This window comes from Mastomys coucha, chromosome X, assembly GCF_008632895.1.
Source record: "Mastomys coucha isolate ucsf_1 chromosome X, UCSF_Mcou_1, whole genome shotgun sequence".
Taxonomy (NCBI): Eukaryota; Metazoa; Chordata; class Mammalia; order Rodentia; family Muridae; genus Mastomys; species Mastomys coucha.
The window spans coordinates 1,029,196-1,056,576 of record NC_045030.1 but is presented as its reverse complement, the minus strand read 5'-3'; the positions used below and the strand labels follow the sequence as shown (position 1 = coordinate 1,056,576).

Below are 27,381 nucleotides of genomic sequence, written 5' to 3'. Positions count from 1 at the left end.
AACTCAAGCAGATTGAGACACACATATTCTTTGTAACAGTGTCTTTGTCCAAAGTCATGCTTCCTCTTTAGCTATCCAGCTATACCAACACTTTATGGACAAATAATTGTCTCAATTTTATGTATGTGTCTTATGTATGTATATGTACATATGTCTCAGAGTCTGTGGAGGCCAGGTCAACTTGTGTTATTTCTTTTATTGCTCTGCACCTTGTTTTCAGGGAGAGAATCTCTTCAGTAGAGCTAGAACTCAGTGGTTTAACTAGAGAGAGGCTAGCCAGTGACCTCCAGAGATCTACAAGTCTTCAGTTCCCAGCACTGGGGATACAGACATGTCCCATCACACCCTGCTTTTACAATGATGATGGGGATCTGAACTAAGGTCCTCATGTTTGCAAGTACATTGCCTACTGAGCCACATCCTCTGCCCCTCCTTTTTTGACTTGGCCCTCTTGTTGAAAATTGCTATAATTCTGAAGGTTTATTGCTTAATTTTCTTTATTTCAATTTATTTATATGTATGTCCCTGTGCTTGTAAATAACTATCTCCTTTACTGTTTAATTTTAATACATTTTGAAATTTGGAAGTCTAAGTTCTATACATTGTTTTCTTTAAAGCTAGTTTGGCTATTCTGAGTTCTGTATAAATTTTAGGATACTACTGTAATTTAAGCAAATGAAGCAAATTTTCATAAGAATTAGATTGAATGTGTAAATCAGTTTGAGGTATATAATCATCTTAGTGGTATTACATCTTACAAATGATGAATGTGGGATATTTTTCTGTTTAGAGCTTCCCCAATTTCTTTAATCAATATTTTATTTTTTAATGGAAAATAGTCTTGCATTTTTGTAAATATATTTCCAGGTATTTTGTGCTTTCCTACAGTGATTCAAATTATTTCCCTCTTTAAACCCATTTATTTTGTATTTGAAATTTACTCACAATAATTGTCCCTATTTCTGGGAATACAGCATGACATTTCTATATATTAGCAATGTGTAGATCAGATGAAGTAATTGATATAGCCATCACCTCAAACATTTATCATGTCTTTGTCAAGAATTATTTTATTTCCTTTTCAGACTGCTTTGATTTTGTATATTGCTACAGTCTGGACATGTCACCAAAAAAGTAGGTTTTGAAAACTTAATCCTTACTGTAACAATGATGTGAGCCTAATAGGAGGCACATAGGCCATAGGCCTCCACCACCTTCAAGACTTTATTGCTACTGATTATGAAAGGACTTAAGCTTTGAATTTGATCCCTTTTGCTTTCTCTCATCTTCCCCTTCAGTCATGAGGCATAGAATATAGTTAGGATAAGCATAAAATCAGGACAATAAAATAGTCTTCCAGGTTATGTTTGTGACATATTAGTGCTGGGAAAGACTGGTGATTATTTTTATCCTTCAGTAGTGATAGTAGGAATAGATCTCCAAAACATATTCCACTAAGAGGGCTATGGCAAGCCCTGTTGTTTTACTTGTGATAATGAATGGAACATTATTAAAACTATCCCTAAGGTGTCAGGCTATAAGTTTAAGAATAATGAATAAGACTTTGGTCATATAGCTGTGTGGGGAAGTCTACAGATAAGTAACCACAGTCCTTTTGACTATTTTTTCATCAGTCTATTAGAGTATTTCAACACCACAAGCAAAACATGAGAGACAAGTCCTTTTGTCCTTAGCACCTTTTATTGAAGTATGACCCTTGATGACAATATGGCAGGCATATCGATGTCAGCCAAGAAGGGAGTGGTGGAGGACACAAATGTAGAAACAGTAAGATTCAGAAAAATAATAGCATTACATGGGATAGACAATTCCCAAAATTGTACAGCAAACACTGATTCTTTATATACACTGCCCTACGCCCCACCCCCTTCTAAGGATTTAATCTTCAAATAATACAATATTCTGCCACATAATTATTACTGGCATACATAGCTCCTCTGGCAAAGAAAGAGCTACCAATTTCCACACAGGTAGACATAGCCAGAAGTATACCCAACTTCCTCCATCTGAGGCTTGTTATTAGAAAAGGGACACATCCAGGGAGCCTAGAGTTGAGGATGTGGTTCTGGTACCCCTTAGGCACCTTTCTTGGCACGTGAGGTTAAATGGCAAACAGAAATATGAAGCCAATCTTCAAAGAGGCTTTTCATATTTCTACTCTCTTTCCTTTCCTATGCATCCAATTTCTCCCTTTTTAGGGCTTTAATTTCAGTACATCTATCCCATTCCCTTAGATTCCACTTGGGTATTTACTTTTATGTCTTAGCTGAGCCTTCAGTCATGGGACTTGAGGGGAGTCAATTATCTACAGCCCTGGGGATGGGAGAAGAGCAAGCATATGATTGCAAATCTTGCATTGATTCCTTTGTATCTGCCACCCTGCTTTCATATTATCCAATGAGATTTATGGAAGTATTTGGAGGGAAAGAGTGGATGATCAGTAACCTTTGAGGGGGCAGGCCAATCTTTTAACCTACTTTCACACTGCTATCTTCTCAGAGGCCTTGAAAGATGGCTGATCCCAGAAGCCAAAACCAGAGAAAGAGATAACCCATGCCAAGTAGCACTGGTATTTTGCAGCGATGACCTGCACTGTGGGAAGGTCATAGCAAGAGTAGGTCATACCAGTGTTAGTTTGGTCTATTGAGCTTTGTTATTCAGCATAGTTTTGAAGTTATCTTTCAAATAGTTTGGAAACTCAGCCTTGCATTCTGACTCCAACTGTATAAACCATTTTGAGGTGGGACAAATGATAAAAACTGAGAATTAAGGCTGGAGCTGTAGTTCAGTGATACAGCACTTGCCCAGTATACATAAGGTGTTGGGTTTCACCTCTAACAATGCCAACACAACAAACAAACAAACACAAACCACAGTTAATAGTATTTTTGGTATCATATACTTAAGGTATAATAAACCTAACGAAGGCTACAAATACCCAGCCTACGGCCATGATATCCAGTAAAGTGACTGCTCCTTGTTCTACCGTAGCCAAACACATCCCAGAATGACAGAACACATAACTCCCACTATCCTAGTATAAGACATTTCAAATTCCTTATTGATTGTCCTAGGGCCCATTATATTTTTAAAAAAGGTAAGGCAAGTGTGGCTTTTATTCAAACAGTTCTCACCTCTTTCAATTTTCCTTTGAGTAAACTCTCAGCTATCCTGAACAAAAAAAGCACAGAACAGCATAATGCAGCACAGCGCTGCACAGTACTTCATGGCACACCACAGCACAGCACCGCACACCATAGCATAGCATAGCAGCAGCTGAGCTTCACCGCTCAGTATACTTTTTAGGGTCATGTGTAAAATAATTTGTGATCTTCCATTTGAGGGGAGAATGGCAGTACTGACAGATAAACAGTGCTTATTGCAGAGGCAGCAGTACTAAAAAGCATACCCAATGGCTCATAGAAAAGGTTCCCATCCCTTTAGAATACCCTGCCAGCCAAGATTCTCCCATAGCTGTCAGACACAGTGTGCAGAGAATAGAAGAGAGTGGCTGGTGTTTGTAGCAGCCATGAAGTCCCTTGGCAAATTCTTTGGTTGAATGAAGAAACACTGAAGCTACAGGGAATGTCCAAGGACCCTGAGGAACTCAGCTGTAACAGGTGGGGATGCCAGGGCTTGGTTGTTTTGGGCTTCGGAGATATTGTTAGGCGACATCATCAAGAAATGTACCTAGTTAGTAGGGAACAGAAGACTGAGCTAGAGAGAAGGGCAGTTTGATGACGAGTCCTCTCTTGCTAATTGCCCACTTGAATGCTTTTCCAGGACAGAAGCTGGCTACCTATGTCAGGTCTTGGTGAGAGCAATAGCTTTAGTGCTTTGCACACTAATCCCTCTTACCTGCAGTTTGACTTTCCAGAGTTTCCGTTCTCATGCTCAACCATGGTTGACAATATTAAATGGAACATTGTAGAGTCAAACGGCTGATCAGTTTTAAATTATGTGCCATTCTATGTAGTGTGATGAAAGTTTGCTCCATCCCACATGGATCATCAATCATCTATTTATCCAGTGTATCCATGCTATACAGGCAGCCTTTCTTTAGTCACTTATTAGTCCCCTCAGTGATGAGATTAACAATTGTGCTATTTACAAGCTTTGGTACTATCGAAGATTTCAGGCATCCACCAGAAGGGATGCTTTACTACACAGGCCCCAAAGACAAGGAGGGATAGCATACATCTAGATCCTGGATGAATCATAATTTGCTCCGAGGCCTGGCCCTGGCTGAAAATACTCTCATGGTTTTGGTTCCTTGAGCTAGCCACTGGCTGGGAAAGCAGTTGTTAGAAGAGCGCCTTCCACAACCACTTTCTTTCATTCATGTATCCTGTATCTTTCAGTTATAGGAGACTTTGGTTTCAAAAGGCAGTTAGAACACTGAACTCTATTCAGGAATGTTAAGGTTATAGTCATCCAGCTCCCAAGGAAGCACATAGCTAAGCTTCATAACTTGAGAGGCTATAAGTTCAAGGGGAGAAATTTCTTAGCTACTCGAAGCTATGGTAGGAAGAATTCAAGACCTTGGCACTTGCTTCCTTAGCCATGGTGGACTCAGGCTTATGTTTTCTTTCTTCTTAACTTATTTTTTTTTGCCTCATTAGTTAAGAAAGAAAAAGAAAACATAAAAATCAATATAATCAAAGACCATCTGAAATATGATAAGAATCCTCTTCCCCAGTAGCGAAGCTCTACTGCAAAATCAACTATAGTAGAGATATGTTAGAGGCTCAGAGAGCCAAACCCTGGCACAAGATGATTAGTGATAGCAGGACAGGATAAAATACAAAGAGGCAGGTCCATTATGTGAAGACAGGGCCAAGGCCGCAGTAACAATGCTATCAACTAGGTGTTGGGGAGGGTAGACATGGAACCACTTTGTTTAAGCTATGACCAGAGGGAAGAATACTTGGGTAGACTCCATGCTTGTTCCCCTTATATGAAGTCTCCCCTTCTTTGCCTCCTGCTGTCATATTTGGCAGAGGCCCTGAAACTGGTGTGAGGTGAATGTATTCAAGTCAAGCACATCTGGGTGGACAATAGCTAGCTAGGTCACTATCCCGAGGGAAGAGGGAAAATTGCACAGGCAGTTTAGCTTTGAACCTCAGGAGAGTAGTGTGGTAAGGGAGAACATTGAGTTTGTGAAGTCTTTGGTGGCTTATATAGAGATGAAGGCACTTTTTAGTCCTTGCTCACTGAGAGCGAGCATAGTAGTGTGGCCGCACCTTGCTCCAGCTCTGTAAGAGAAGCTTGGGGCCTTCCCAGGCTCTCCTTGATGGCTTGCCAAGGTAGATGTCTGGACTCATCTGCTAAGTAATTTCTATATACTTGGCTAACAAATTGCTCCTGAAGATTGAAAGCCCTTTTCCACTGGGTATTAGGCAGAGGTGCAGTGGCACACTCCTGGTATAATTAAAAACTGCTGGGCCCCAAGTGCAGGCTCTCTCTGAGGCATTTAAGCTGCTCTTCTCCAAGTTTGATCTTCTCCTCCAGCTCTCTCTGTTCAATGATGAGAGCAGATTTCATCTTCACAAAGTGCTGGTAATCTTGGAGTTGGTCCTGAGGCAGGTAGCGGGAGACCATGCTGAACACCAGCTTTTCCCTGCCATCCACATGCTCCTTCAACTCCTTGGCATCTGCCAACTGGTTTGTCAGCTGCTGCTTCTTCTCTATCAGCACCAACTGGGGAAACAGAGGACCAAATAAATGCCATCCCTATCACGAGGCATCTATCTGCACAGCAGCCTGTCACCCAAGACACAGCCACAGAGCAGCTACCCATTTTGGTAATTAATCAGCCTTAGATTCCCTGCTCTCAAGTTCACGTTCATGCAGAAACCCCCCTTTGCCCATGGCAAACACGGCAGCAATGGGGATGCACAATCACCTCTTCCCATCTCTAAGGCTGTCTTTAAACCATGGACCACTGCTTGGCTTGGCATAGAGGAAACCTCTGACAAAACTGATCTAAGTCCTTTCTATCACTGAACAAATTACACTATGGTGATGCTTTCTATATGGTGCCTGTGTGTGAATGGACATGCATGCGTGTATGTGAGTGTATGTGTGTGTTCGTGTGTATGCATGTGGATGGAGCTCTTACTGTGGATTCAAAGCCACTTGTATAGAGAAAGGTAATGGAGTTTAATTCAAATATGATCACCAAATGAACTAACCTGTAAAATTGAGGGCCTCTTTGCAGCTCTAAGGGGATCAGAGGCAAATTTGCTGCTGATGCTGCTTTTCCTGTTGCTGCTGCTGTTGCTGCTTCTGCTACCACCCCCACCCTTATCACCACCATCACCACACCCCCATTAGCAGCTAGCACTAATTCACTCTGTTTGGGACCCTATTTTATTCAATTAACTTGGATTATCTCAATCCTCACAGAAAATACATGAAATAGATTGTATGTTTACTTCATTTTGTAAATGAAGCAAGTGAGACAGAGTAAGGCTACATTGCTTATAGTCACACACAGCTACCATGCAGAACTAAAACTTCAGAGCACTTCAGAAGCCAGTGCTTACACTTTTAATGCTGGTTTTCACTCTCCCTTAAAAATTAAAGAGGCAATTTCTTCCACTTACACCCCCAGGGACCCCATCTGTACCTTCTCCTGGTTGGACTCTGAATCGATGCTGTTGAGAGCATTTTCTACCCGGGCCAGTCGTCCAGAGAGTGACAACAACAGGTTGACCACTCTGTCCAGGTCTCCAATAAACAAATGATACTTTTCAAACTCATTGGATTTGCAGACAGCTTTTAAGTTGGCCTCTACCTCCTCTCCAAGGGCAGCATTGGCATTGATGTCATCCACTAGCCCGCGCTGGGCCTCCCGCAGGACAGAAAGTTTTCGACTAATGCTTTCAATGAGCTGAATCTAAAAGAGTTATACGGAAGACAAAGGGTGAACATGGACATCAAGAGAACCTGATCTGGGCTTAGCAGAGCACGTGTATTCCTAGCACTTGGAAGGTGGAGGCAAGGGGATTACAGACTAAAACCTTGGCTAAAGGAACAGATTACAAATGGAAGGGAGAGGGAGAAGAAAGGAGAGATGGAGGGAGAAAGGACATGAGGGGAGGGAGAGAAAAGATAGGTTGGGAGTGAAACCTAAGCAAGTGGTAAGTAATTCCAGTTTCTTGAGTAGTTACCTTCCCTCCCTGTTTGACAGGAATCTCCATGTTACCACCAGAGTTCTTGATGTTAGATGACTGTTACCCATGGACCCAAGTGACATTTGTAAAAATGCAACCAACACTATAATAAAAAGGAGCTAGAGACCTTCCAAGACCCTGCATTAGTAAGAATTGTCATCAGATACTTTCTAGTTTAGGCATTCTGGAACGCTTATGTTTGAAGTGTGCCTAAGAGTTCATTTGGAAATGATGAAGGTGACCGAGACTAGGAGGTTTCAAAGCCCACTGTCAGGAGAAGTCAGGAAATCATCATGATTGTGCTTGCAAGGGTGGGGCAAAGAACCAGATCCCCTGAGAGGCAGGAATCCAGTGATATGAGTGGGAGCCATAACTAGGTTTCAAAAAATTCTCAACGGTGTTGTCACCTTCCATGTTCTCATAAAAAAGTCAATGTCAGTGTCAAAGCATGGCCCTCTTGGATTGTCTTGGATTCATGCAGGAGGCCAACCTCTGGGGACTGAGGGAAAAACTATAAACAGAAGGAACACTTTGCTCCTCAGTACCTGGGCTCTATATCCTGAACCTTTAGCCTGGGGAAAGTGTACTGTATGAAGCTGCAGATTCATCACAGGCTCAGCCAGAGCTGATCAGTTTTTCTGGAACATGGCAAATTGATGACCTTCCTCCCCTTTCTTCCTTACACACAAACATAGCCTTGCCCTACCAGCAGTCATAACAAATCACTCTGTTATTTTGTTCTTTGCCATTTCCAGTCATCTCTCTTCCCTTGGCTAGACTTTCATTATGTTTGTCCCTGGAAAGGCCAGGCCTTGAATAAGCAAGGACCAGCTCTCTGCCATGTTCAAGAAACATAGATTCCAAGGAAGAGCATCTGGATCAATAAAATTTGACACTTCCATGGTCCAATTATTTCCCTGACATTTTGCTTCAGATGGGAAACTGGAAGAAGTACTTTTGAAAATGGCCTTATGTTTTCCTACCAGTCATGTTCTGAAAGAGAAATATGGGCAGGCGAACAATTTACATTGAGTTCACATGTCCACAAAATGGTAAATTGGGCCTTTGAGGTTGCCATGACAACTCTATCTGCTTATGAAATAAAATAGGTAAGTGCAAGGGGTGGGGACAAAATGATTCCAGGAACTTGGTTAAAAAACTAGGCTACTTGTGCTTAGGGGAGAAAGGAGGCTTGGAACAACAACAACAACATCCCCACTTATCTATTTTGTATTTTCAAGAGATAATTGACCATCACTGCAAAGAAACAATAGTCTGCCAGCCTGTAATTTCTCCTTAGTCAGTCTGTTCTCTCTCCCAGAATCTTACAGAGAATACAAATTAATGGCACTGCCATTGGCCAGATCTCTGATGTGCCTTAGGCAGTGAGTTAGCTTGCTTAATTCAAAAGGACAGTATGGCAGAGTAGAAATCCAGTCTAGGACCTATAATTTAGTCTGTGACCCTTGGAAAACGTAATCCCTTTAGCTGGCAAAAACAAAACAAAACAAAAAAAAACCAAAACTGTGGGGGCAACAGTAGCATTTACCTTCCAGGGCTAGAGCCACAAAGCAGTGGTCAACACTTGCCTGGCAAGTACAGGGCTCTGGGTTCAACCACTACAGAGTTGGGGTGGGATGGGTGAGGGGGGTTGGTTGGTTGGGGGTGTGGCTCAGTGTAACGTGCATTTGTAATATATGCTAGGCCCTAGATTTGATCCCAAATACTTCAAATAAGACAACTGAGAGACTGTTTCAGGTTTTAGCATTTATATTAACAGCAAAGCACCAGCTTAGCACACATAAGCTCTAGGGTTCAATTTCCAGTAACACACACACAAACACAGACATACACATGCACATACCTGAGTTCAATCCCCAGTGATACATATATACATATTTACATACATACATACATACATACACACACACACACACACACACACACACACACACCACACTCCTACCTGGATTCAGTGCCCAGTCTCATTCATACGCTAACACACTCCTACCTTGGTTATTGCACAAGCTCTCTGTCTCTCTATCTCGGTCTCTCTCCCTCCCCCCTCCTCTCTCTCTCTCTCTCTCACACACACACCCCTACATTGTGATGGCCCTAAGGATTAGAAAGAATAATTACTGCTGCTACTATTGATTAGAGAACAGACTAAGGAGAGACTGTTTGGTTTCCATACACAGGTATAAAAGGAATGCTGGAGGATGTGAAGGGCTCGTTGTCTTGACACTTAATGCTAAAAATCTCTGGGATATACCAAAACCTTACCTTTTTTTGAGCCAGTTCATAGTCAACTCCCTCCTCTCCCAGGCCTGCCTCTGCCATCTCAGGCTGCTGTTTTAATTTGTTCAGCAGTTCTGCTTTGGCCACGGAAATATTATAATAAGCTGAGTAAGAGGTAGGGATTCCTGAGGGCCCCTTAGGAGGTGAGAAGTGCTGAAACTCTTGTCTGTGGAAACAAAAGGTGACCATTTGAATACTTTTGTTGAGAGACCACTGAGGTTTTTCTTTTCTTAGTTTTCTCTACCTGTAATATTTGACAGCACTTCCCATAGCTGGTCTAATACAATGGAACAGAAGGCACCATTCAAACACAAACAGGTAACATGAAGGTGATCTAAAAGCCAAGTGAAGGTAAACTTTAAGAATGAAGAAGTCTATTTCCATATCCTTCTATGTCCCTCAATCCTATGTTCATAGGATTTCTGTATCATTTGGCTTACTCTTTAAAACCCCATTAAAATATAGAAGAACTTGCAAGACCTCAAAATTGTAGACTTCTGATGATAAATGAGTTGCCTTAATAATTCATAACCTTCAGTGAGGGGAAGCAGAGAAGTAAGTGTTCCGCTAAGCTTGGTGACCTCTCCTCTAAGTACAGAGCCCACTCAGCCCAGCTTTATCTGATCTGCTTGTTCACAATGATACCCTGACTTGCCTCATACTCTTTTCTTTTATTCTGATGCCACTCCTGCTTGAAACGGCCCCTTTGCTGTCGATGACCCACAGCAAAGAGCTCACCTGTGACCTTAGCCATGTTCACCATTCTGAACGCTGGGATCAGCATCCCTGCAAAGGACTTGTCACAGCCCATCACATTTCTCCTGCGCTCTTCAGATACTGCCTCTTGTAGGATAGCCCTTCAGCTTAAGAAGGGACAGCACCCCTCCACTTGTGGCATATTCTCACTGGCCCCAGCCTCCTGCATTGATTCTGAATGATGTGGGAAAGATGAACCCAGTGACACCCAGGGACTCGACACGTGTAGCAGCAGACCTTGTTATCTTGGGATTACCGAAGCCCAAGGGGATAAAATTTGGCTTCTCAGAGCCCCAGACAGTGAAAGAGAATTTCTCTTTAGGAAAGTAGTTCTGGCCCCACCCTGGCTTAGATTTGGGCTCTTCTGCCATTAAGGCTTCTGGTCTAGTGGAAGTAAGGGAAAAGGAAGGCTATGTCAGGTTTCAGTAATGAAAGGGAGAACTCTGCCCAGGGTTTATGCAAGGGCAAAGTCCACCCCACTTGTGTGTGTGTGTGTGTGTGTGTGTGTGTGTGTGTGTGTATCTGTGTGTGTCTGTGTATGTCTGTGTGTATGTACCCTTTGCCGGGCAGCTATTTCTACTATCCACCTGTCTGTGTCACCAGCTCTTTCTAACCTCTAGCTGTTTGAAAGGGAAAATAGGAGAAACTCATTAGTCATTTCTGCAGCTATTTGTAGCTCTTAGATAAAGGTCAAATATAATGGCTAAAGAGGCTCCAAAGCTATTTACTGATTCATGCTATGCTGTCTCTTAATTCATCACACAAAGGCAACCTGGGCATGCCAATATTCCTCACTCTAGAGACATTTATTTTACTCATAGGCTTTCAAGATTAGAAGTATAATACTAATATATACACAGTGCTTGTTATACCCCAGAAACTGTCTTAAGACAGGTAATACACATGTGCACAGCACACACATGTGCACATATGGACACACACAACTGAATGATCATCATGGCCACTTTAAAGAGAGGTAAAATGAAGAACCAAGAGGTGAGATTATATTCTCCAGGTCAGCAGACAGTGAACTGCTCACCAATAGCAACCTAACTCCACATCTGTGCTTTTATTCTTTATACCCTGTGATAGTGAGAAATGAACAACTTGATACTCTACAAACCCCTATTTATAAGGAACTTTCTAGCTGGACTATGTCTTTGATATCAGAGAAGAGAGAATATTATGGAGATAATACAAATAAATGAACTTTGAGGACTCCTGTTTCTAAGAACTTATGATACATGTCAATGTTCTGAGTCAGAAACGGTAAAAATCAAAATTCATGTGCTGCATGGAAAGTCAGTTTCTCAGCAGCTATGGCCCTGCACCACATGACAGTAGATCATGTTAAGCACTGTGCTCTAGGGTTATTTTTCTCATTACCTTCATGAACAGGGAAGGGATTACAAGAAATCTATAAGAACCTAATCTGAATTTGAAAGTAAACAGTACATGAAAGCTCAGAACCTTCCACTGAGCTATGACAGACGTGCTTAGACTCCACAAAGCCAACGAGATCTATACTGGCACTAGTTATTAGATGGGAACAACATTTGATCATTCCCATGCCTTGCATGTGTGTTACCAAATCTGTACCTAAGAAGTAAATGTGTGGTAGAGATACTATAGTTTCACATGGCTAAAACATGGCTGTCTTTATTTGCATTTCACACTGAAAACCTTACATGTCTATTGGCTCTGACACTATCTTGTACTTTCCTAGGGTCTGAAAAGAATCTTTTCCAGGACTTGAGATCCCAAAATGATGCTGCCAGCAATGAGCTAGACTGCCTGGGTTCTGGTTAGCTGTGAGCCTGTGAGAGAGTTATATGCCCTCCCTTAGCTTCACTTTTCTCATCTGAAAGGGGGGTAGTTATAACTCTTTTTAGGTCTGTTTGGGGAGAGTAAATCAATGCCCCAGTAAGCCCATCCTAAATTAAAATTACTTATAACTACACCTGACCTTCCAAACCTCACAACTTAGCAGCACAACTCACTATCGAATGTCAGCGGTTTCTTTGATGATTACAGGGCTGCCTGCCACTGCTGTTTCCCAGCACCACAAAAGGTTACCATACAGCCTCTTGCTAGCTTAGGAAAAGGGCGACACTTCCTGACTTTAAAGTGTCGTTTCTACTGAGTTTCATGTTGTATTTGTACATTGTAACCGCCAAAAAAGAGTACATCCCATGTAAAGAATGCTCTGTCCATGAAAATACTTAAAATCATGCTCAGCACATAGGAAACAGGTGAAGAAACATCAGCTGTGATGGAAGTAATATTCTTCTTTAAATTTTTATCAATTGAAGAAACATCTAGAATTGATTTTGGCAGCTAGAAGCTGAGGCTGTGTGCAACCAAATGTATTCCCTTGCATTTTATAATTTGTTATAAATAAATCTTGGAAGTGGGTGATAGTAATAGTGGTTTCTTTCTCAGTAGCCTGGGCCAAGACAATAAAAGTTCATAAAAAGTTCCATAGCCTGGAACTGCTACTTCTGTCACATATTACCCTATAAGAGAGAAGATAATGTAAAGCTCCAGACAACTAAAAGAACAAGATCTTTCCAAAAGAGGTTGCAGGAGGAGGAGGATGACAACGAGGAGGCTATGGCAGTTGCAGCAGCCTAGATTTAGAGGCAGACAGATCTGGATTTGAGCCTTTGCTGCATAATACTGAATTAATTAGTCCCTTATTTTGCTCAACTTCAGCTACCTCATTTGTCAAATGGAGATATTAATGGCCAACAGGGATGTTGGGAAGAATAACTTAAATCATGTACATTAAACGCTAGGCAGTGTCTGGCACATAGAAAATGCTTAATTGAAAACTTATTTGATTATCTATTTTGTCTTTTGAAATATTAGTTCAATGCCTACTATCTGCCAGGTAACCTTTCAATCTCTCAGCTGTGACACATAACAACCACAGCACAGTTGGTTTCTGCAATGTATTTTCCAGTCACAATAAGGCAGCTTGAGAGGTAGCCACATGTGGTCTGCTAAGGGCTTCTCACAGAGCCCAGAAGCTGGGATTTATAAATGTTTTCCTTATGGCACCTCAGAGAACTGCTCAATCAGCTCCAGATAACCAAGTAACAAGATTAGCCTGTCCATAAAAGTCACATAAACAAGGTACTTCTAATAGCAACTCCTCCCAGGCAAGATCCTGCTATAAAAAGATTTAAAGAAAGCAATTAGGGGACACCTGTCTGCTCATCCCCAGTGGAGCTCTGAAAGAGGCCAGGCAGAGCAAAGAGCCCAAGCACTGAGCAATGGCCATCATGGTGTTTCTGTTTGGGAGAAAAAAAAGAACAGGCACACAGCATGATATTTAGATTAGCATTCACGTAGGAGTCCATGGCAGTCCAGAGTCCTGTTTTGATCTCGCAGCTCACCCTGCCGACTATTGCCTACTATCTGGCAAAGCAAATGCAAAGCAGGGAAACAAGAAGGTGGGAAAGACAAAGAATGCCCTTAGTTGTTATAAGGAATTATCACTGTGTTAAGTGCAACAACATTCTTCTGGGGTTGGGGAAAGAATTCAGAGGCCCAGGCTACCTTGCAAAAGCACACAGGAGCCAGGGTTCAGGGAAGGCCTAGGGAAGGCCTAGGATAGGCAAAGAATGGTTTATGCTTTCATGATCAGGGGTCAGATATTGATATAAAGCTTAAAGATACACTGACAAACAATACCATATTTTCTTAATGATAGGGATAAAAACCTCAACTTCCACTTCCTGAGAACCTATTGTGTAACAAACTTCTGCTCATGTCCTTTACATGCAATATCTTAACAGTCAGAATTGGGTAGTAGTGGTGCATTATCATGACTTTTTCCCAAATAAGACAACTAAGGATCAGTGTCAGACAGCTCGTGAGTGGTAGAGGAGAAATTCAATTCATGTTGCTGGCTGCCTTGTCTGTGACCCAATAGCTTTCGCAAACACTTACTTTTGGGTCACAGTAGCTTCTTGCTCACTTGTCCTCCATAGTCCATGAATGCCATAATAACAAGGAGGTTGAGCTTTCGGAGGCTGGGGTATAGTGCAGCCCCTTACTGGAGGCACAAAATTGCTAGGATGCAGAGCAAAGGCCTCTTGCTCTTGGAGGCTCTGTGAACCCCGCCTTGAAGCTTCCTGGTGGCCCATCTTCAGGGACTGTGGCTGCTCCTCTGTATTAGGGGCACATGAACCAGTTGTTTCTGAACTAAAATACTGGGGTGGTAAGTCCTCCTCTTTCTCTTCCTCTTCCTCTTGCTCCTTCTCCTCTTCCTCTTCTTCACATCGCTGCTGTTGCTGCTGTTGCTGCTGCTGCTGCTGCTGTTGCTGCTGTTGCTGTTGTTGCTGCTGCTGCTGCTGTTGCAGCTGTGCTGCACGGAAGAGCCTATATTTTTCCCAGTTGGGAGGAGGAGGGCGAGGGGGAGGAAAGGCCTTCTTTCGGACCCCAAGAGTGTCTGGTTGAGTCTCATTGCCTTTATTAAATGATTCCCTCTGATGTTTTCCCCAGGCCTGGGTGTTTTGAGGCTCTAAACTGATGTGACTCTCAGAGAAGGCTCGGCTCCGCAGTGGGCGGGGCATGGAGGCAACGGAGTTCTCATCCTCATAAACTGAAGATTCCTCTGGTTTGTTCGAGGCACGTTTGAAGTCTCCAAGGATGTCAAGAGAAGAGACTGCTCGGTAGTTTGACAAGTCCAGTGCTGGGTTCTCAATGCAAGGTCGGAAGGGAGTAGACAATGAAAAGCTGGCCTTAGAATGAGCCATTTCCCTGCAAAACAGCAGATAAGCATTAACCAAGACAAGCATGTGATAGATGGGCCCCATATTTTAGATGACATAATTTCTGAAATGTTAAAATGGCCACAGAATTCTAACATGTGTAGCAAAAATAAGAATATAATAACAATGACAGCAAACATTCTTTTTTGTATAAACTAAGTACTAAACAGTAGAGCAGTGGTTCTCAACCTTCCTAATGCTCAACCTTCCTAATACAGTTTCTTACATTGTGATAACCCACCCAACCATAAAATTATTTTCATTGCTACTCCATAACTGTACTTTTCCTACTGTTATGAATCATAATATGAATGTCTGATATGCTGGAGATCTGATATGCAACCCCAAAGGGGTGACCCACAGGTTGAGAACCACTGCACTAATGTATACTTTCAATGCTCTCCATGGTCCAATTTATTTTCTCCTTACAATAAACCTAGGAGGTAATTCTTATAGTTTGGATTTTATCGTTTGAGAAACCAAGACATAGTCAGTATATGTAATTTGTCCAGGGTTATAAAGGTTATGTGGTAGAGCTACGATCTGAACTTGAACTATTTAGCTACAAAGTCTAAATAGACATGTGGTACCTCAGTCTGTTTAAAGCACTCAGACTGGATGTGCAATAGTCTAGGGCTTACAATCCTGGTGGTTCATTTGTTGATTTTCTCTATTTTTTTTAATGAAACGTTTCTGGTGTTTAGAAATAGTGGTTTCCATAATGAATATCTATATTCTCACTTACTACCCAGAATCCACACATTTTAATACTTTACTATCTAAAGTTCATAAATTCTTTTATGTCACTCCTCACTTCCATTGCCAATGTGATGCAATGTATATTATAAATAAACTACATATACCTTCCCTGTGCCTACATGTGGAATAAGTTATTCACAAGTATCTGCCACTCTTGACAAAAAAAAATTTCTTCTGAAATGTCAAAAGGAATCATTGAATTCTAGGCTTTTCTGAAAACTAACTCTCAAAAGTGAGCAAAGTAATCTATTAAGGAGTATTCTATTACAGAAAAATTGAAGATGGGGCAAAGAAGGATTAATAACATAAGCAAAGCTCATATGAACTTGGAAACTGAAGATGCAAGCACAGGGCCTAAACAGGTCTGTACCAGGTCCTCTGTGTATATATCATGGCTTCCAGTTTAGTGTTTTTTATGGGAGACTTAAGTATGTAAACAAATGATTCTTGTGCCTTCTCTTGGGCTAGTTTCCTTCTGTTGCTTTGCCTTTATGATAGTTTTTATTTTATCTTATTATATTTTGTTATTTTTTAGAAATGAATAAATGGAAGGATGGAAAGATGGATGGATAGATGAATGAATGAATGAATGAATGAATGATGAATGAATGAAGACCAAGCCACTATGGTAAAGGTTAACAACAGAACTGTCACTTATGCTTGCTGGGAGAAGGAAAATCAGTTTTCTCCAATAGAGTGACATGGGGTAGATCAACCTCTCCAGGACAAGTCTCATGTTCAGGAATAGTTGAGCAATGTGTAATAGATTCCACAGGTTTTTGTGTATACCTGTATTTGGGTACAGTTTGGATTGGGAAGGTAGTTTTATTTTGTTTTCTTAGTTTGGTGGGGTTCTGTTGTTGCATTGGGTTTTTGGTTGTTTTTTGAAAAGGAACTTAACAGGTGGGTAAGGAGGAGGAGAGGATCTGGAAGGACTTGGGGAAGGAGAAAAATATGATCAAAATATATTAAAATTTTAAAATTGTTTTAAATTATATATACATACACATATATGCATATATATCTTATGAAAGAGATACAAGTAAACGTATATTATGAACAGAACAAAACAGTGAATTTAGAAATAAGATAGACTAGCCAGGTATGGTAGCACATTCCTTTAATCCCAGTATTCAGGAGACAGGTAGATCTCTATGAGTTCATGGCTTGCCTGGGTTGCATAGTAAAGTCTAAGATAGTCAGTGCTATATAATAGAGAGACCCTGTCTTAAAAAAAAAACAAAAACAAGAAATAAGGTAGGCCATAAAAACACCCTATAAAAACGTTGAAAACAAGGAGATAAAGATTATTCAGTAAATCTTCTGAGATAACTTTTGATCAGTGCTATATATGTGCATATGTACTTAATATTCTACTTATGTTTATATACATAAGAAAATTTGAAATTTAAAATATGATCTCTAATAAGGAGAAATAATATTTTTAAGTTATAAGAGAAATATCTTCATTTATAAAATGTCAAACTTCAACATGGTAAGATTTATCAAAATCAAATGACACCTCTTCAGCTGATTATAAAGAGTTAAGCCCTTTAAACTTATGATCTGATTTCCTATGGTAGCCTGTGAGCAATCAACATCATGCTGAGTCCTACTGTCAGGAAATTCTAAGGGCTCAATTAGACCAGCAGACAGACTATGCATTCAACAGTTGTGATGATGGCTGAGACTACTTCTTAAAAAAAAATTAACAGTATACATAATGCTAACCAAGTTCAGATGAAATGGAAACAAAGCATCATTGTCCTCATCATTAGTTCCCATGTGGCTCAGAAATTCCTACCCATATATCTCCACTATCCTCATCTGGGTCTTGGCCTACGTCTTTACCCTCCCAAACTGTCTAACCTCACATCTCCTTTAAGAGAGAAAATACAAAGTAGTGGAGGACAGCCAAAAGATGACAAATCTATATCAGGCAGGGAGGCCTCTCCTGGTGACCTTCTCTGTTATTCTTAATTACCCTGATTCTACTTTGCATTCATTTTTCCTTGAAAAGAACACTATAATGCTAGCAACTGGAATACATGATAAGGATCTAATTACACTAAATATTTCCCTTTCTTCCTTCTTGTTCTTTAGGTGTGAACACAAACACACACACTCACTCACTCTCTCACACATACAGCCACACAAATGTATATATGCATCCCCATACTATATATATATGTATGTGTGTATATGCATGTGTGCCTGCATGTGTGTGTATATGTGTGTGCATGTGTGTGCATATGTGTGTTTGAGACAGAGCCTTGTTACATAGTCCAGGTTGGTTTAGAACTTTAAATCCTCATTTGTTAGCCATGTAAAATCTATCATTATAGGCCTATCTTTTCATACCCAGAGCCCTGAATCTTTTTGTACCAAAAAAGCATAGAACCAAACATCATAAGCAAACTACAGGTACCATAAAGGCCAACAAATAAAGTCAGAAACAAAATTAAGACTGTTCCAATTGACCACAGACCATAATAGTTAAAACTAAAATAAGAGAAAACATTAACAAAAACTATACTTGCTTTTTAAGATTCCAGTTAATTTTTCACCAGTCTTATCTAAGAATATATATACAAAAAAGTTAAAGTATTAGTAAAGAGAATCCAGAAGGATGTTTAAAAAATACATCATAAACATGCATGTTCACTTTAGAAATTAAAATCTTGCCTAGGGGCTGGAGAGATGGCTCAGTGGTAAAGAGCATTAACTACTCTTCCAGAGGTCCTGAGTTCAATTCCCAGCAACCACATGGTCCCTCACAACCGTCCATAATGGGATCTGGTGTGCATGAAGGCAGTATACTCATATATAGAAATCTTTTTTTAAAAAAATCTCATTTAGTGTTAAAAATCTATTTATATAGTTGATAATACTAATAAATCAAAAGATAAATGTTACAAAACAACTTCTCTGATCCTAAAAGATATTTGATTGTGATCCTCAAACCTTTCTAGACTTGAAAATCTCCTAGTAGGAAAATATAGCTAGTCCTATGAAAGCACCAAGATCCAGGGCCTCATGCATGTTAGGCTAATGTTTTATCAAAGAGCTATATCTTTGGCCCCGAAGCAAAACAGTGGAGACATTCTTATAAAAACTAGGAACAAGGGAAACTGCCCACTTTCCCAATTAGTACTTAATAATGTTCGAAAAATGCTTTATATGTGATTTGAAATGATAGACATATTAACATTGGAAGATAGTATTTATCTGAAAACTCATGATAAGTGAGAATGCAATACCAACAGTAAGAAAATTCAATAAGGTGTCCGGGTATAAGATGAATATATAGAAATCAACTTTCTTATGCATACAACAATTAGAAAATATAATGGAGGGTAAGATCATACTTGGCACAGCAATTAAAAAGATAAAATATCTAGAAATAAACCCAAGCAGGAAATATTGTAGACCTATCTGCAGAAAACTAGAAAACTTTATTAAAGGACATAAAACAATACGTACATGAACTAAAAGACATACAGTTTCCTAGCAAGGATGACTCAACACTGTAAAGATATCAAATCTACCCAAATTAATATATAAACTTAATATGGGTCCAATAAATTTGCCAGCAGATAAGATTTTTGGAACATCATTCTAAATATTATATGGGAAAATAAAATGGTGGTGATTACCATGAAGAGAAGCAAAAAGTCCTAAGGGAGGTGGAGCTTTACCATTTACAAAATATGTTCTAAAGTTACAGGAAATAAGGTAGTCTCACAATTAGAATGGTGGATTCTTGATGTAACATACACAATACTGGCTGGAAGTAGCTACACACACCTATAATCCCAACACTTGGGGAGGAGGCTGAAGCAGGTTGATTGACACAAGCCTAAGGCCAACTTGGCCTTACTCTAATTAAGTAATAAAAATGACAAAACCCATAGAATGCTAAACTGGTAAAGTAAATTCAAACCCATGTGAAGTTAGTTTATGGTAAGGTAAGCTAGGAAAGATGCGTACAGTTTGGGAACAACTAGACAGTTATTAGTGATAAAGTCAAATCTTTATGTCACTCCAATGAAGTTCACACACACACATATAAAATTTCAAATGTAAAAAAGACATTATTATAAATTGTAGAGAAAAATAGAAAACAAGAAAAGCTTTAATCTAAAGATTAAATTCTAATGTAAGTCACTAAATACAGAAATAATCAAAGAAAGGTGATATAGTTGATTTATAAAAAATTAAAAATTTATGATGAGAAGAGTATTAGAAATAAAACTAAAATGTGATGATGATATCTTTAGAAAATCTCTGTTTGTTCTCTATGCAACTAAGAGTCCAGTACCTTTCAGGGGATGGAGCAGAGACTGAGGGAACAGACAACCAACAACCAGCTCAACTTGAGACCCACACTCTGGGTAGCCATCAATCTCTAACATTATTAATGATTCACTGTTATGCTTGCAGACAGGAGCATGGCAGTCCTGAGAGACTCCACCCAGCAGCTGACTCAGACAGATGCAGACACCCACAGCCAAACACTGGAGGGAGCTTGGGGACTCTTATGGAAGAATAGGAGGAAGGATTATAGACCTTTTCTAAGAGGATAAGAACCCACAGGAAGTCCAACAGAGTCAACTGACCTGGACCCTTGGGGCTCTGAGTCTGAACCACCAACCAAAAAACATACACGCCTGGACCTAGGCATACACACACACACACACACACACATACACACACACACACATATATATACATATACACATACACACACACACACACACACACACACACACATATAAAACTAACAGATGTGCAGCTTGGCTTTCATGTGGGCTATTCTAAAAGCTGTTGCCTGCATGTGGGGATATGTTCTTCTAGCTGGGCTGCCTTTTCTGGTCTCAGTGGGAGAGGATGCACCTAGCCTCATAGAGAATTGAAGTGCCAGGGTTGGGGGATAGCCAGGGGACCCCTACCCACTCAGAAGAGAAGGGAAGGTGTGATGGGGGAGGGATTGTGGGACTGGGTGACTGGGAGGGGGCAGTGAGTAGGATATAATGTGAAAAGTTAAAAAAAATTAAATTAAAAAACAAATATATGTGTGCCTTTGCTGTGTGCAGCATACTAACCAAACAATAGAAACCAACAACAGAGAAAGAAAAAGTATATCATTCATAGCAAAATGAGGATGTCTTATCAATATAACAGAAAATGTTCACCCACATATAAACTTTTAAACTATATATACAAATGATAATGAACCATTCTAAAATAAGAATTTATAAGGGTGTAAGAAAACAGGCTATCTCTTGGTGGAAGTGTACACTGGTGTAATTTTACAAAGGTCATTTGTAAAGAAAGGAGACTCAAGATTGCTTATCATTTGACCCAGCAATTCAATTGCTAAAGATTTCATATATTTATATATTATATGTATACATATATTCTATGTTTATATTTCAACATGAACTCAGTTGGATATGTATAAGGATATTCATTATAGCTTTGTGCATAATCACAATGATGGAAATATTCTAAATGTCTTTGTATAGGAATTATAATAAAATAGAAAGAGCTAAATATGGAATATTCTATAGCTGCTCAAAGTAACGCAATTGATCTGAGTACAACTTATACAAAAATCTATAGAACTATCACAAAAATAAAAGGCAAGATATAGAATCAATTGTACAAAAATACGTACTAGTCTTTTTGGCATACTAGAAAATTTTAAATACTTGGTGAGGAACTTGTAGTAGTTTGAATGAAATTGGGCCTCACAGTCTCATAGAGAGCAGCACTATTAGGAGGCATGGCCTTGTTGGATGAAGTGTGCCACTGTGGAGACAGTATGTGAGGTCTCAGATGTTCAAGCCACTCCCTATGTGGCATTTATTTCTGCTGCCAGTGGATCAAGATATAGAATTCTCAGCTCCTTCTCCAGCATCATGTCTGCCTACATGCTGCCATGACGATAATGGACTAAACTTTGAAAACTGTAAGCTAGCCCCAATTAAATGTTTTCTTATAAGAGTTGCCATGGTCACAGTGTCTCTTCACAGCAATAGAAAAACAAAGACGGAGCTGTACTAATGGATCTAATGTAATATGTGTAAGTATATGATAATGTAATAAGCATGCGATATGTGTTGGTAAATATATGATACACTTGGAGAATTTTTCTTTATGAATTCTGTTACTATGTAAAATCAATATACATCATAAAAAGTGGACATATGGGGCTAGAGAGATGGCTCAGTGGGTAAGAGCACTGACTGCTCTCCCGAAGGTCTTGAGTTCAAATCCCAGCAACCACATGGTGGTTCACAACCATCTGTAATGAGATCTGATGCCCTCTTCTGGTGTATCTGAAGACAGCTACAGTGTACTTACATATAATAATAAATAAATATTTTTTAAAAAGTGGACATAGAAATTCAAAATATTTAGTAACATTCAAGGTTAACATAAAGCATAAAACGGATGTTATATACTTCCATGCCTGGAGCCTAAAGTATTCAGAAAACACATAGCCCTTGCTGTGTTTTATGAGGGCCCCTTCTCACACTTCTATTCCTTGCCCATATATATTCTGTTTCCTTTCTATCTCATTCTTTTTCCTTCCTTTCTGTGACTTGTCAAATTCACTTTTAATTATCACTTTCCTGAGGAAGTCTTTTTTGATTCTCCACTCACTCAAGTATGGGGCCAAGTGGATAGCCCATCAAACTTCGTAATACAGTACTGCTAAGATGCCTACTCCTTAATCATGATGGTTTTGAAGGTGACAGCCATGTCATGTTCACTACTATATTATCACCAGGATCCAACATAGCATCTAATGCACAGCAAGTACTCAGAAATGTCTTTATGACAATGGTAAAAAAAAAATCACATCTATTGTACCCTAGCACCAAGGGCAAAGCCACTAAGCAAAAAGAACAATAAATAATAGGTAAATGAGAGAGTAGCTTCCAACGTCTTTAGAATATAACTGAGGTATATGTGTGTTGGTGGTAGAGGGAGGAGCAGCATTTAGCTTATGGCTTTGTTTGCATAGCAAGTATGCTAAATTCCTTATTTCTTTGGAGTGGTATAAGCTAATATAAATTATTAATTTTATCAACCACACAAAGCTCTCTAACTTTATTTCTGGCTTATGTCTGCTATGGTACTCTAAGATCACTACATTACTTCTAATCAGGTACCTGAAGCACCTGTGCTGTAATTAATACTCAAGTCTAGTGAAGGCCTTTGCTACACATCTCGAAAAATATGATGCTTCCACAAGATGCTACTTCCTACTTGTCTGAGTTAGGATTTTACTGCTGTGAACAGACACCATGACCACGGCAACTATTATAAAGGATAACATTTAATTGGGGCTGGTTTACAGGTTCAAAGGTTTAGTCCAGTATCATGTCAGGAAGCAGGATAGTATCCAGGCAGACATGGTGCTGAAGGATGAGCTGAGAGTTCTATATCTTGATCTGAAGGCAGCATGAATGGACATAGTCACAAGGCCTGGCTTGAGCTTCTGAGACCTCAAAGCTCATGCTCTAGTGACACTCTGATGAAGCCAGACCTACTCCAACAAGGCCATACCTCCTAATAGTGCCATTCCTGATGGCCAAACATTCAAGCACATGAATCTACACGGGCCATTCCTATTCAAACTGCCACACTTCTTGCTAAGATATGGATCTGGAATGAGCCTCAAAAGCTCACATCTTAAAGGTTTGGTTATAACCTTAGTGCTATTAGGAGCTGATGAAAATATTTAGAGGTGGTAACTAGTAGGAAGTCCTAGGTTGCTGGGCATGTTTCCTCTGAGGAAATTTCAGGATTCTTCTCCTATTAAGTTTTACACCCAAACATGAGGTGAACAGGCCTTCTGCATCATGTTCTCTAGCCGGGACATATTGTCTCAGCACAGGCCCAAAGCAATGGAGCCAATGGGTCACTGGGAGAAATCTTCAAAACTGTGAGCTGAAATAAAACCCTACCCATTTTCCAATACTTGGTCCCTAATGCCTGAGGATTAGTGAGGTATTAATAATCACTGGTACTTTTGTGGGTGCTTTTCCCTTCATTTTGGTGGAGAGATCCATGTTTTCAGAAAAATTAAAGCATCCTTCCACTGCAGCTACACTTTAAAATGTTTGACTCTAAGCCCTTACCTGGTTTATTTTTTGTTGAGGTCACCCCATTTTCTCAAGTCCCAGGTGTTAGGTTCCTAGTATTTCATTTATGTTTACAATTCTTGATTTTATTAATCAGAATATAAGTATTAAGAAATTAGTGAACCTAAGAGTTTTGTGAATAAACTATAATGCTAGTCTATGTCAGAGGTACATGCTCTAAAACTTCTTTCTGGGACATAATCCAAAAGTTGGGCACCACTAGCTTTGGACAACAGTCCTTAATCAAGGTGACTCCTAATCAAAATTATCTGGGGGAATTGCTTACAAGCAAATATATACAGCCTTGTCCCTAATTGGGATTTCAATCTCTGCAGTGAATCCTAGAAGCCTAAATTTTAAACAGCAACTCAAGGGATTCTAAGTAAGTGCTTCCTGAACCACAGAATAGAAGCAAAAAACCAGAGTGAAGCCTGGTAGGGATGTTGTTGTTGTTTGGGTGTATAGCTGTTTGTTCCAACTAGGTTGGATGTGAAACTAGTCCTGCTGTTCCTACCCCTCATCATATAAACCGAGTTGGTAATTCCTACATCTCGTGCTTGTATTTCCCCCCCTTCTCTATCTTGATTTCCAATCTAGACCTTATGCGATGCAGTGGTTTCACAAGACATGTATCACTTTCATCATTTTCTTCAATTATTAAAACTAGAAAAGCCAACAGGGTGAGGTGGCACACATCTTTAATTCCAGCTCTCAGGAGGGAAACACAGGTGGATCTCTTGTAAGTTCAAGGCTAGCCTGGTCTACAAAGCAAGACAATGCAAGTCCAGGAGAGCCAAGGTTCTGTTACACAGAGAAACCCTGTCTCAAAAGCACAAAACAACCCCCCAAAACAAACAAACAAACAAACAAAAAACCTGGAAAGGCAGGGACTATGGAGGATTTTCTTCTCATTGATCATATACAGCAATATTTGATGAGACCTCATTGTGGGTACTTCTTCCCTTTCCTATAAGCATATCTGCATCTTCCCCTCTGATGTGAGTGGCTCTTTAATGCTCAGGAAGGCTCTCTATACCTCAAGCATTGGAAGACCAGTTCTTTTCATATTAGGGCTGATTTATACTGCAACAACTTCCAGTAAGTAGATTTTTTGGAGCATGCTGTCTCCAGATAAAGTTATGGTACTATAAATTAGTACAGTCAGAGTGCCCTCCAAAGGCATGCTCTTTTCTTCAAACTTATTTTGATGTTGATTACCAAGGGGTTAAATGATACAAGGCTGATGGAAATAATTAGTTCATTCATTTCTGGAGTAGATAATTGTTATATACCTAGTCCTTTGACTCTTCAAACTGCTCTTAAACCCAAACTTGCTTTAAACAATTACTGGATTTTTTTTTTAAAAAATCAGACAACAAAATTGTCTTGGAGATGAAAGACAATAAAATATCCTGGAATAAACCTATCCAAGAAGATGAAGGAACTCTACAACGAAAATCTAACTAATACCCTCAGAGCTCCCAGGGACTAAACCATCCACCAAAGAGTACACATGGGGGGACTAATGGCTCTGGCAGCATATGTATAGTAGAGGATGGCCAAGTCGGTCATCAATAGGAGGAGAGGCCCTTGGCCCTGTGAAGGTTCTGTGCCCCAGTGTAGGGGAATGCCAGGGTCAATAAGTGGGAGAGGGTGGGTTGGTGAGCAGGGGGAGGGGAGGGAACAGGGGTTTGTTTTTGTTTTTATTGTTGTTTTTGGAGGGGTAACAAGGAGATGAGATATCATTTGAAATGTAAATAAGAAAATATATAATAAAAAATAAAATAAAATAAGAAAAAAGAAAAGACCATGTGAAACCTCTGAAGAAAGATAATATGAAAGACACGATGGAAAGACACCCTATGTTCATACATTGGTAGAACTAATATTGTGAAAATGACCATCCTACCAAAAACATTTTACAGTTTCAGTATAATACTAATCAAAATACCTACAATTATCTTCATAGGAAAAAACCCAGTAAAAATCATATGGAACCAGAAAAGACCACAGATAACTAAATCAGTCCTGAATAAAAAGAATAGTAGTGAAGGGATCACTGTTCCAGACTTCAAGGTATATCATGTACTATAGTAATAAAAAACATATGGCAATGGCATGAAAGCAGACATGCAGACTAATGGAATAAAATAGAAGACCCAAACAAGAGTATTTGGAGCTGATATTTGACAAAGAGGAACCATCATACACTAAATACACTATTTTCAACAAATGGTGCTAGGAAAACTGAATGAAATGAGATTAGATCACTATTAATCACTTGGCACAAAAATTAGGTCCAAGTGGATAAAAGACCTCACTTTCAAACCCCAAACACTAAAACTGCTAGAAGAAAACACAGGCAGTACTCTACAAGGTATGGGTGTAGGAAAGGACTTTTCTGAACAAGACTCTGTGAGCCAGAGAACTAAGGCCAACAGTTAACAAAGTGGGAGCCCATCAAACTAAAACTCTTCTGTATAGCTAAGGAAACAACCAACCAAGTAAACTGGAGGCCAATGGAATAAGAAAGAATCCTTGTCATCCATACAGAGGAGTAATACTATCTAGACTATATAAAGAACTCAAAAAACATCCATACAGAGGAGTAATACTATCTAGACTATATAAAGAACTCAAAAAACAAGGAGGCAAAAACAAATGACCCATCCAAAAACTGGGCTAGGGACCTGAATAGAGAGTTCTTAAAAGAAGAAAAAAATGGTTAAGAAATTCCTCCAAATAAAATGTTCAGCATCCCTAGGAATTGGGAAAATGCAAAGAAAAGCTTTTATATACCTTACTCAGTCAAGAATGACAAAGATAAACAAAATAACTAACAACAAATAGGGGGAAGGACTCATTCACTGTTGGTGGGACTGCAAACTGGTTCAGTCACTATGAAAATTAGTGTGGAGAATTCTCAAAAAGCTAAAAATAAATCTACCATGGCCCAGCTTTATACCAATCCTTGGTATGTACTCAAAGGATTAGATATTCTACTATAAAGATTCTTGCTTAGCCAGCTTCATTGTTGCCTTATCCACAATAGCTAGGACATGGGAACACCCTCAATGTCCTTCAACAGATAAGTAAATAATGAAGACAAGGTATAAAATATGCTATAGCATGCTATTCAGCTATAAAGAAAAATGAAATTATGAAATTTGTAGGTAAAATGATGGGCCTAGAAAAGATTATAGTAAGTGAGGTAATCCAGACCACCCCCCAAATGCTGCATGTTGTCTCCTATTAGTATTTCTTAGCTCCAGACCCTCAGATGTGAGTGTACAACAAGGAATAACAATAGAAACCAGACAGGCAGAGGAGGGCTTTGGGAAAGGAATAGCAGGAGTCAGAGGATATAAAGTCAGAATGGAATAATGAGGGGAAAGACTCTCTCTCCCTCCCTCCCTCTGTCTCTGTCTC

At 39.7% G+C, this 27,381-nt stretch overlaps 1 protein-coding gene across 2 annotated transcripts in view; it reads right to left on the bottom strand.

The window, feature by feature from the left end:
* Positions 1-1,682: 1,682 nt before the first annotated feature.
* The window catches only part of Shroom4 (shroom family member 4), a 102,187-nt gene continuing 76,488 nt past the window's right edge, over positions 1,683-27,381 (bottom strand). For both annotated transcript variants that reach the window (XM_031385774.1, XM_031385856.1), the window contains exons 5-8: positions 14,211-15,023; positions 9,483-9,663; positions 6,653-6,922; positions 1,683-5,721 (exon numbers count right to left, since the gene is read on the bottom strand). In XM_031385774.1, the coding sequence (XP_031241634.1) occupies positions 5,452-5,721; positions 6,653-6,922; positions 9,483-9,663; positions 14,211-15,023 (1,534 nt within the window). In that variant the 3' untranslated portion in view covers positions 1,683-5,451. The remainder of the gene's footprint in view (positions 5,722-6,652; positions 6,923-9,482; positions 9,664-14,210; positions 15,024-27,381) is intronic.